Source organism: Epinephelus moara, chromosome 22 (assembly GCF_006386435.1).
Source record: "Epinephelus moara isolate mb chromosome 22, YSFRI_EMoa_1.0, whole genome shotgun sequence".
NCBI lineage: Eukaryota > Metazoa > Chordata > Actinopteri > Perciformes > Serranidae > Epinephelus > Epinephelus moara.
This window is the reverse complement of record NC_065527.1, coordinates 14,261,989-14,273,020: the sequence shown is the minus strand read 5'-3', so window position 1 is coordinate 14,273,020 and position 11,032 is coordinate 14,261,989. Positions and strand designations below refer to the sequence as shown.

The 11,032-nt window shown below is 41.1% G+C and overlaps 1 protein-coding gene across 6 annotated transcripts in view; it reads right to left on the bottom strand.

The window, feature by feature from the left end:
- Positions 1-11,022, bottom strand: part of tbc1d5 (TBC1 domain family, member 5) — a 23,676-nt gene extending 12,654 nt beyond the window's left edge. For 3 of the 6 annotated variants that reach the window (XM_050034118.1, XM_050034122.1, XM_050034123.1), the window contains exons 1-12: positions 10,930-11,022; positions 6,136-6,187; positions 5,617-5,735; positions 4,845-4,902; positions 4,565-4,673; positions 4,254-4,343; positions 3,198-3,272; positions 2,311-2,378; positions 1,315-1,417; positions 746-834; positions 568-618; positions 310-379 (exon numbers count right to left, since the gene is read on the bottom strand). In XM_050034118.1, coding sequence (XP_049890075.1) covers positions 310-379; positions 568-618; positions 746-834; positions 1,315-1,417; positions 2,311-2,378; positions 3,198-3,272; positions 4,254-4,343; positions 4,565-4,673; positions 4,845-4,902; positions 5,617-5,716 — 813 coding nt within the window. In that variant the 5' untranslated portion in view covers positions 5,717-5,735; positions 6,136-6,187; positions 10,930-11,022. Of the gene's footprint in view, positions 1-309; positions 380-567; positions 619-745; positions 835-1,314; positions 1,418-2,310; positions 2,379-3,197; positions 3,273-4,253; positions 4,344-4,564; positions 4,674-4,844; positions 4,903-5,616; positions 5,736-6,135; positions 6,188-8,193; positions 8,216-10,764; positions 10,786-10,880; positions 10,903-10,929 lie in introns of those variants that run through there. The other 3 variants (XM_050034119.1, XM_050034121.1, XM_050034120.1) reach the window with 3 other exon arrangements.
- Between the last annotated feature and the right edge of the window lie 10 nt (positions 11,023-11,032).

Here is an 11,032-nt window from a genome sequence, read left to right as displayed (position 1 = left end):
TTTTGTACTTATTTGCATGCCTAGTTATTTAAGTTTTTAAGTCTAATTTTGAAATCTTTAATCCGACTCTTTTTCCTTGACTGCTGTAACACTGGAATTTCTCAATTATGGGATCAATAAAGGTGTATCTTATCTTATCTTATCTTATCTTATCTTATCTTATCTTATCTTAATAGCCTTCTGTCAGCATGTATAATGTCATGTCTTCTGTGCAGTCATTATGGTGCAATCAGCCGATATTATGTTACACCACTCTCAATCAATTATTGTAATTACAATGTCAAAAGCAGTCCTTCAGATTAAACTGACCTTCCTCACTTCCCTCTCAAAGCTGGAGAACCACGGCTCTGCTGTCTCCATCAGCTGCGAGAACAAGGCACTACAGACAGAGGTGTGTGTGTGTGTGTGGAGGGGAGACAGAGAAAGAGAGGGAAATAATGAGCAAACAAAGAAATGACATGTTGTGAGATGGAAACACACATGTAAACCAACCCCAGTTATTTGAAAACTAATGAAATTTCTGAATATGAACACTTGTTATTCGTCCAATATTAGGAGCGTACTCACTAGGCATCGTGCTCAAGGTACGCTGGGTTCAACAAACACTTCATCTCCTCACTGTGGAAAAAGAAACACTGATCTTTCCCCAAATAGATACAGAAATATTTCTGGCTTCTGACTAGAGCAATAGCTACTGAGGCACAGACAGGTGGAGGGTGCACTTTCACAGCTATGAGAAACTGACCTGGGGCTGGCCGTCTCACTGGCGTGCTGGAAGGCTTGATGGTCACAGTGCAGCACAAACACTATGGGAGCCAGCAGCTCGTGCATCCCCTGCGGACAGAGGAGAAGGGAGCGTAAGACGTAAAGGGCAGGGGAGAGAGAAATGATGGTTCATTTGTGGTCAGTCTTTCTTTAATAGTGATGCACGAGGTTTCTAATCTGTGATGACAGGTTTAATTTAGATATTGTTAGCCACTGCCCAGCCGTGTGTCACTTCCAGTTTGCAAAAGAGATGCTGTACTGGGCGTCTATTCATTCGCTGGCACCTGTTACAGACACTGATAATGATTAGGTTACAAAGGCATTTTATTCTTTTGTCTGAGCTCACTGGGCACTGAGAAGCCCACACACGTGCACTCACACGCACAGATATGCCTAGATTATAAACGCAATGGCTCCGTAAAAAAAAAAAAAAAAACCCAATCAGAGACATGAATGTTCAAGAACCTTTAAGAGAAAACAAAGATGTCGGACTTTAACTTTTAAGCTCTGTGAATGAACTGCTGGTACAATGTGTCAGTCCTACTGTACCTGTTTATACAGTAACTGTTCGTTCTCTCTGGCGTAACAGAAGAGAATGTCCGTCAGCTTGGTCCTCACATCGTCGTCCTGGAAATAACGAATCTCAGGGAACCTTAAGAAAATAGAAAGAGCAAAAAGGAGTTGTTAACTTCACGGTGGTGCCAGAAAGCTGGTGTTCAGTATAAACTAGAATTACCACCTCAGAGTTGGATGCCTCCAAGCACCAGTCAAGCTGCACTTACAATTCACATGCATGTCTGTGAAAACATGGATGCTTCACACACAGCTTCCCTCCGGCAGCACAGAAAATCTATTTCAAGTTTCAAGGTGGGCACCCAGGATTGGTGTCACCAATTCAGCATCTGACCAAAAGTCATCTCTTCTGTTCCTGAGGTTTGACGCTGAGTAAAGGCCAGAAAAGTTAACCTTTGACCTTTTGGATAAAAAATGTCATCAAGTCATCATTTGTGTGAAATTCTGTCCTACTTAGCAAAATAATTCTTGGGTTATCACCAAAAAGTAACATCAGTGATCTTGACCTCTGACCACCAAAATATAATCAGTTCAGCTGAGTCCAAGTAAATGTTTGTGCCAAATTTGAAGAAATTCCCTCAGGGTGTTTGTGAGAGAATAAGACAGATGCAAGATTACAGTGATCTTGACCTTTGACCACCAAAATGTAATCAGATAATCGCTGAGAGCAAGTGAACGTTTGTCCCAAATTTGAAGAAATTCCTCAGGGTGTTCATAAGATATTGCATTCACAAGAACAAGACAGACAAAGTCACAGTGACCTTGACCTTTGACCACTATTCAGTTCATTGTTGAGATCTTGAGATATCATGTTCACATATGACCCGGACAGACGGACAACTCAAAAACTATCGCCGGCGTGGAGGCATAAAAAAGGGGGTTGTTAACCTCACGTCGATGCCAGAGAGCTAGTGTCAGGTAAACAAAACTTCATTAAACTCATAAAAAATACAGAATGATAGTGATACTGACGTTCTCATCACATCCTGTTTGATCATCCCCTTCAGCTCTTTATCCTGGAAGAACTTGTTCCACAGGCTCTGGACAGGACAGGGAAAAATTAAACATAGGCATAAAAACATTATTCAGAAACTTGTAATTATTAGAGACGGTGACCATACTGTGAGTGACTGGATAAAACAATTAAAAGAGGATAAATAAATAAATCTACAGCTGTTCAAAGCAAAAACGTATCCAACTCTAACCATGATTGATGAATAAATGACTGACATGCTATTTACAGAGGTGACCAGACCCTGGTAGCTACTTACAAAGTTATGACTTTATTCTTGACATATGCTGCATTGTATCCTTAGCTGCAGACAGTTTTTCATGTTCAGCTAACCTGCTGTGTACTAAATAAAATATTTGCACTAACAATTAATTTGAATGAATCAACTTGAAGTGCACCAATTGAATGCTGTCTCTATTTTCTCTGTAATTAGCACCAAATTACATATTTTTCTTTCCAGGATATGTCCTAGGAACTTTTCTAGATTGGCATAAACAGCTCTTGTTTACGCTCTGTTATTATCAGATGGCTTCCTGAGTGCATCACAACAAAACATCTGAAACTACAAAGTGGTAAAGCAGCAGGCAAATTAATTGGGAGTTGAAAAATAAATGGGAGGGGGGGGAAAAAAAACTAAATTAGTTTTTGAGTATTTTTAAACACTTTATTAATTGGCTAATCCAACATCAATTCAGTGGCTTCATAATTACTTTAAAAAACCTGTCAATGAATCAACATTAATGAATCGCTATAAAATTATTGCAGCAACAGAGTCTGGAGGGACTGCATTAGGGTCACAATTTGCATGCAAATATGAAACATCTGATACACAGAGACACACACTCACCCCTTCATCCTGGGACAGCGGGTTGTTGACCACCAGGTCCTGCTGGCCAGCAGCCTTGCGAGGGTTTGTAATGTGCTGGGAAGACAAAAACACCACAAAGATGTCAATAACAGCCAATAACAGATCAGTGATCAGTTAATTCCTTAATAGGGCTGCACTGACAGAGATGCATAACCATACTGTGACCCCAGTTTGCACAACTATAGCTGCACATACTGTAGGCAGTTATGAGCTCTACATTGTTTTAAATGTGGCTGGAGGCAGAAACTGTGAGAGGTTATTTAAAATAATTAAAAATGAAATGAATAGAATGCAATAAATACTTGATTCTCAACGCCATATAATGCTGTACCAAATGTCTTTTATTTATTTTTAACAATTGAAGCTGAGGTTTTCAAATGAAGCTTGAATGTCTGCCGTCATATTTTATGGCCTCATCATCCTAAAAATGAAATTAAATTAAATTAAATCATCTTTCTTTAATGAATATTATGTGTCAGTTGCGTCAGCATAAACACTGCCTCGAAAATACAGGTGCATACCTCCCTTTGTACGTCGCGAGTGTGAGAGCAAACACTTTTTTGACCTCACTGAAAATGTTTTTGAAAGACTTAATGCCAACGAATATGGACTGAAGAGGAATATTTCATTAGATAAAAACATTTTGTGAATTTTGGAAATTATTACATCCATTTCTTTTCAGTATGTTTAAACTTTTGCTCTGGAGTTATTGGAAATGTTTGAATCACACAAGTTAGGAAATCCTACGCAGCCATCACTGGAATCTAATTCTACAAACAGTACTATTAATATTAGTGTAGCTTATTCTCTATCTGCAACTGTGCAGAGATACTGGATTTAAACAGAATGAATAACCATGCCAAAAAAAAGGCTTTGCAGCATTTGAGTGCTGATTCAGAGTTCAAATGTCAGCGTTATGAAACTTCAAACTATTCGGTATCGCCTGAATTGCTGCAAAGCTACTGCAGCTTTGGGTGTCTGTAGAAGCATTTTCTCATGATGCCCAGGCAAACGGCCACACAGAGGCGCTCTCACCGTCTCTTTGATCTTCTCATACTGGCCTCGCAGCTCCTTGGTCTTGTTGATCCACTGGCCCTTATCTTCTGGCAGAGCCTCCAGGTACAACTACAGACAGCCAGCACACAGGTTAGTGAACGCTACCTCAATATTTACCCTCTTAGAAGTCATAAACATGCAGACACTTTCAAAAACTAAACTCAAGGCTGCTTTTTTCCACCAAAGGCGGACTGCAAGCAGCCAGAACTGCTGTCTTTTCTGCGGCAGGGAAATTGCCAAAGCCCCTTTAATCAAACTCGATAGGACTGCTTGATCCATTTGGCAGTTACCTTCCAGCATACGCTCCGAAAGCGGCTGCTCCTCAGCCGCCCGTTGATGCCTGCCTGCCGGATCCTGGCCAGGTAATTACTGTTGAGGAACAAGTCGTCCCATTCTTTCCTGTGCAGGGGAGGGGAGGTAGAGGACGGGGAGATTTATGAGCTTCTCAACCCAAATTGGGCACGGTGTTCCATCTAATGTGTCATCCAGCAGTAAACCAGGAGGCTGGAGCAGTGAGCTGGGCCAAAAGTTTATGGTGCACCCGCACAAGAAAATACTGGAAACACTCACCTGTATGAGAGGAAGGTTGACTGGGACTGTGAGTAAGTGCTGCTGTCAAGTGATCCTCCTGTTAAAGCAGACACACACGCATCCACAAGGGGGAGATGTGAACAACCAGAGCAAAGATATAACACTAGAAATCAATCTTTTTTAAAGCTTAATAATCAAAAACATAACATCTGACAACTACCATAATAACGATCTGGCCTATTTACTGCTTCCAAGTGACCCAGCAGTTATTTTTGGGGCTTCTATCTCACGCCATGTGGTGGAGCAAAAAGGGCCAGAAGCAGGGAAAGTGGGAGAGAGTAAAGCACCATAGTCTTCTTTGTCTTTATTGGCAGTAATAAGTCTAATTTGGCCTGCAGGTGAACATGCATTCAAGTCGGAGAGCTGTCTATCAACATTAGTTACAGGAGTAGATCATTCCACAGGGACACTCAGCATGAATATTCATCAATTCCACAACATGCCAGCCCCCAACATCTTCTCCCTCTCGCACGTAAACATAAAAACACAAAAACACCCTCAGCCCTGGGGGCGTCGCCTGCCACGTCTGTGACTCACACCTCACAGTGTAGGCTCCAATTTTATTTTTTTATCATCTCTTTCTATCTAGAATTGCAAGCTATGGTGAGTCTCTTCTACTCTATTCTTTGTCTACTCGTCAGAGCCTTTGTCAGAGCATTATACAGTCTCGACAAGACTGTATGTTTTGAGTCTAGGCACCAACATGTCTTTGCCAAGTTTGAATCCCAGTTAAGCCAGAGAGTTGACGTACTACTACGGTTCTTGTTGAAATTATTGAGCGGGTCGAAGCCTGTCTCCTGCTGCTCGTCTGTCTGGAGTGGGTGGCGGGTTTCGAAATTGGGGTGCTGCATGACCGCGACCCAGCCGGACCTGGAGAAAGTAACAGGAGAAACCAGTAAAAAACAAAGAAAATAAAAACATAGTTAAATCACAGGCTAGTACAACAGAACATCTAGAGACTACAAAAACTACAAACCAAACTTTGGGTAGCTTCTGTCATATTATGCATGACTTTTGAACTCAGAAAACTCCAAATGATAAAGCACGGTAGCTTCCCACTAAACTGACAACACCTTCTGATAGGGAGACTGACCTTTGACCACAGCTTGTGCTGACTGGTTTCTCTGCTTAAGTCTTCTCGAGCTGGAGTGTTATTCTGACCCTGACCTCTCCATGACGGGTTGCATGCAAAATCTATTTACTGCAATCACTGAAGTCCCCCTGCTGCTAACATTAAACACAGCTGAACTGTTTTAATCTCTGGACTTACTGTCACAGCCTCGTGATTCTCCTCAGCCAAGACTCCAAAGAAAAGGATGACTCTGCAAGAAGAAGAAGAAACAGTAATGATGAAAATAAACACCTTCAGCACACAGGGACATAAAAAAGCAGTGTTTAAAGGGGCGACAAATGATTTGGTGTCATAAAATTCATGTGTATTGCTCATTGTGCTGACCAAAACAAACACAAGTTGCTGTTTATTCACCTCTTCTATTTAACACAACTTTGTTGCCTGAAATAAAACACTGACACTGATTGCTGTCAGTGAGGAATCACTTAAATTAACACGAAGCACTTGAGCTGCCTGATGCCCTGCCATGCTCGCTGTGATATATTAAACATAAGCGGTAATGCTAATGAGGTCATTAAGTAGGCAAATTAATGCCTTCATTTCATATTTTGATGTCAACAGACTGGTTGTCACATAACCCGCAGACGGTATTAACGGCGAAGATATTAAGGGGCTATTACGGTTTCAAGGAATTTGTTGTTGCTCATAAAATGAAAATGAAAAAATGTAATCAGATTGTCTTTTACAGGGGGACGCTGTGATGTGGGTGTAAAGTTTCTGTTATATGTTGGGTTTAAGGGCACATGTCTTACATATTAATGGTTAACTAAATATTTTTTGGGTAGATAAAACAAGACATTTGAAGACATCACTTTGGGCTCTATTATAACAAGCACTTTATGACATTTTCTGACATTTTATAGGCAAATATTCTTTCAACTAATCAAGAAAGTAATCAACAGATTAATCAATATTGAAAACATGTTAGTTGCAGTTCTAATATTTATATTAATGAGCGGTAGGGCTTGACAATTAACGGAATTTATTGAAAAAAAAACATAGCCTAGTTATGAAACTTTAACAGATCTAAAGTTGCTCATATAGTCAGTTTTCAAATTAGTCTGAATCACAGCAGCAAGAAACATGTGCACTCATGTACAAGTAAACAGTTAGTCTGCAATAACTCTGATGATCAGTTAACTGATTAAATCACTTCTCAAGCAAAACAGCAAAATAATCTTTAGTTCCTGCTTCTCAAATATTCGATTCTTGTATCTGTGAGTATCTTTGGGGTTTAGACTGTTGATCAGACAAAGCCAGACATATAAAAACACCACCCTCGCGCTTTAATCAACAAAACAACCAATTAATCAAGACAATAAAAGGCAGATTAACAATAACAGTCACATCAGACACGATGCATCGTGAGCGGTAAATGTGACAATTTATAATGATTTAAAAATCAGGTAAACCCAGAGCCAACGTCTCTCCGCCAACTATCAAAGCTATGAGAAAAGTTTAACTTTCTCTGTGAGACATCACTATCTAGGTTAAACAATTCTCCCTCCATTCTTTATCCAGCTTGGGGATTATTCCACGTTTATGAATATGGTTAGCCTAATACACAGGCCTACAGAATAGCACGCTTCCACAGAGCATTATGTTCCTTTTCGCTTTATTAATTGTGGAAATAACACAACAAAGGCATCTCTTAAACCTATTAACCATGTGAATGGGACACAGCTCGATAAATCAGCTACACGCGCCATCAAAATAGAAATAATTTTATATGCATAATGTATGTGCCTGTTTTCTTAGGAAACATCTGTTCCCCTCAAAGACTAATGCTCTCCTTAAGTCTGAGGGGTTTTTCTCCCTTCCCTCATAAAAAGGATATTATCCCATTAAATAATCGTAACTAATCCACAACTATAGGGAAAGACAGAGGAACGTTGTGAATAGGTATCTCCAATAATAGCCTGTTTTCTTAGTTTTGCTTTAAAAGACTGGCATGAAAGATTTATCAAACTCTCTTGAGCAACTACAAATATATCAGCAGTCACCTCGCGCAGAATATCAATTCATATCATCCCTGTCTGACGAAAATTTGCATTGCACGAAGTGTCAAAAGATATTTTGAGGACTGTTTTTCCCTACAGGCCTGCAAACGCATCCAGCGCTTTGTCCCTTCTTTCCAAAAATAAAAAGTCATTCTAAACTTTCTAAAGAGGCCTTCTCAGATCTCTCACTGCTCACCGTGCTTTGAGGAGGCACGTCTTGTGTGTGCGAGCCTTTGTGAGTGAATGAAAGCTGATGCGGGCAAAAGACCCGAGGCCTCGCCGTGTTGGCACAGTCTCGCCTGAAGCGTCTTCTCTTAGCCTTCTGCTGCCTTCATTACTTCCTCCCAGAGTCGAACGTAAAACGACATCCTAACTTTGCCACATAATAATCAAGGCAAATTAGCTTCTGCATAATTTAATCCACAGCACCTGGAGACACCTCAATAATTCAAAACACGAATCTTTCATGAAATAATCAAATCAATACATAATGAAATGCATAAATAAATCAACAGGCAAATAACACTGCGTCCATCTGTTCAGAGGTAGAAGATGTGTTCCTGGGATTTACAACAACAGCCCGTGAAGCTAAATCCAAACTGTAGCTACATTATCTTGTTACAAACATTAAGATTTCTCAACCACTTTTTTTTTCAAAGCTATTGCCTCGAGCGTGATTTCAAAGGAGGTACACTGATGTTTTGGATTGTGTAAAGCACACTGGATGCACACCAAAGTCAAGCCAGAGAGCCTCGCTCTGAACTCCTTCCTTCAGAGCTCCTAAAGTACATTTCACTTCCCTTTACTTTGAAACACATTCAATCTGAAAGCAACCACAACTATATTTGAGCCCAAAACTTTCGGTCACTGTTTTCACACTTGATGGACTGTGACGAGGACGTATCACATTCTTTTGGGTCATGAGAATATTTCGGAGGAGCACATCAGCTACACAGCATGGGGGGGGTTCACCTCACAGCAGCAGCCAAGCTGACAAATTCACTTCAGCTCCTCTTCAAAATGCAGAGGCAGGTTTTGTTCAACCACATGCTTAGAGATCCCACGTTCAAGCCGAGCTGACACAAAGAAAAGCCTCAGCCCGCTCCGAGCTTATTGGCCTAAAGGCACAAAGGCTAAACTATTCTGAAACTAAACCCAGATTAAACTGTATTAAATGTTTTGCTGAAGTGCCTGCAGAATTTCCATTTAGAGACATCTGACTACAACTGTAACTCCACTGAAATGAACAGGCTGCAGCTTTGTTTTCAGCTCAGGAAAATACTTGAAAATGACCATTAGGTGTAACTAATAAGTCCACTAGTCGTCACTTAAACTGAACCATTGTCAGAGCTGCCTCATGTAAAACAGATTCAGAAAGAGAATCAGTACGTGGGCTCTTCAGAGGATGAATATTCAAACAGGATTCTGCAATGAGAGAAGCTGTCACTGGCAGCTACGGTCGGAGCATCAGATCGCACTTTAGTCAAAGCGAAACACCCCAGCTAAACAAACTCACATGCCTCTACTTCAAGCACACAACAAGAGCCCCGGAGCGTTCACAGTCACATGCTTTGCAAGACGCTGGGAACATGCTTGAGACCTTAACCTTGGCAAAATACCATGAACTTGCTGGGACTTGATTTGATTACCAAATGCACGTTAAGAGATTAAACCTGACAGATATTTGTCTGTATACAAAAACTAGAGCAGGGGTCCCAGACCTCCACGTGGAGTCATAAGATAAATCTAAAGGCTCGTAAGATGATCGAAAAGGTTATTTTAGTCTTTAATCCTTTTTCTTGTGAATTGCTGGATGATTTTACCTCTTCAGGCTTCTAAAAAAATCATTAGAGTTGCACACACCTCACTGTTTATGCAATGGGTGCTGAGCTCTCATAAGTACACGTTGTTATATTTCAATAGGTCATGAGCCAAAAAGGTTGGAAATCACTGCACTTGAGGAAGACCTGCTGTGCAAAAGAAGAAGCGAAAGACATTTAATCATGCAGAACACTTATTTGCATTAACAGACTGTGAAGTTCAGCAAGTATCAAAACACGTCCCCACCACACAACCTATATTCTCTGAACTAGTCAACGCAGACATATGTACAGTAGGAGAGGTCAGCTATCATCTCACAACAGGGAGGTTAACTTCAGTTGTGCACAGCTCTTAATTTCTGCCTGAAGTCAAGAGGCTTTTTCCTTGTAACCCAAATAGCCTGCATACACCCAGACTGCAGTATCCCAAGCACACATACGTATACTGAACTGGTTCCTGTTAGTGTGGAGAGCTGTGTGAAACCGCATTAACCCATGCAGGCAGGCAGTACTAGCTGTTACCAAACCTCTGCACTGCCTTGAACCCATCACTAAATCTGTCAGGCAGGGTGGGTCAGCCCGAGGAAATAGGTTAAAGGCACACTACAGTAGCAACTTTGTCATAAAGAGGAACCGTTTTAAACAATTTTGACGCCATAATTAACAGCCAGCAGTGACAACGAGTGTATAATAAGAAGTAAAACACATACAGTGTCCGTCTTTCGTGCACAACGGGTGGTGACAATCGGGATTATCGATGCAGGCAGGGCAAAACGCCAAACAGCTAAGCTAGCTTGCGGCTAACATTGCTAACTGAAGGCTAAGCTAGCTAAATAAACGCACCATGATACAACTGTAGTCGTCAGCGTTCACTGAACATGAATACATACAACACAAACAGGTCAGTTAATGTAACATTAGCTGGCAGTTAGCAAGTTGTAACCGACCCGATACACGGGCCTGTCTTCACTTCCGACACACAGCTGCTGCAGGAAGACACGGGACAAACTTGTAGCACACTCTCACACGCGCACACACAGGCTAATATAAGTGTAAGTAATACCACAGAGTCATCCATAACCCGCCGTGGGCTCTCAGTGTGTGTCAGGTACCTGTTCAGATCACGCAAGACTCCTCATTCTGCTGTAACGGACTCTGTGCTGATTTGTAAACAGTAGCGGGTCAGGCGGATGTGCTGAACGTCAGCTGACTGGT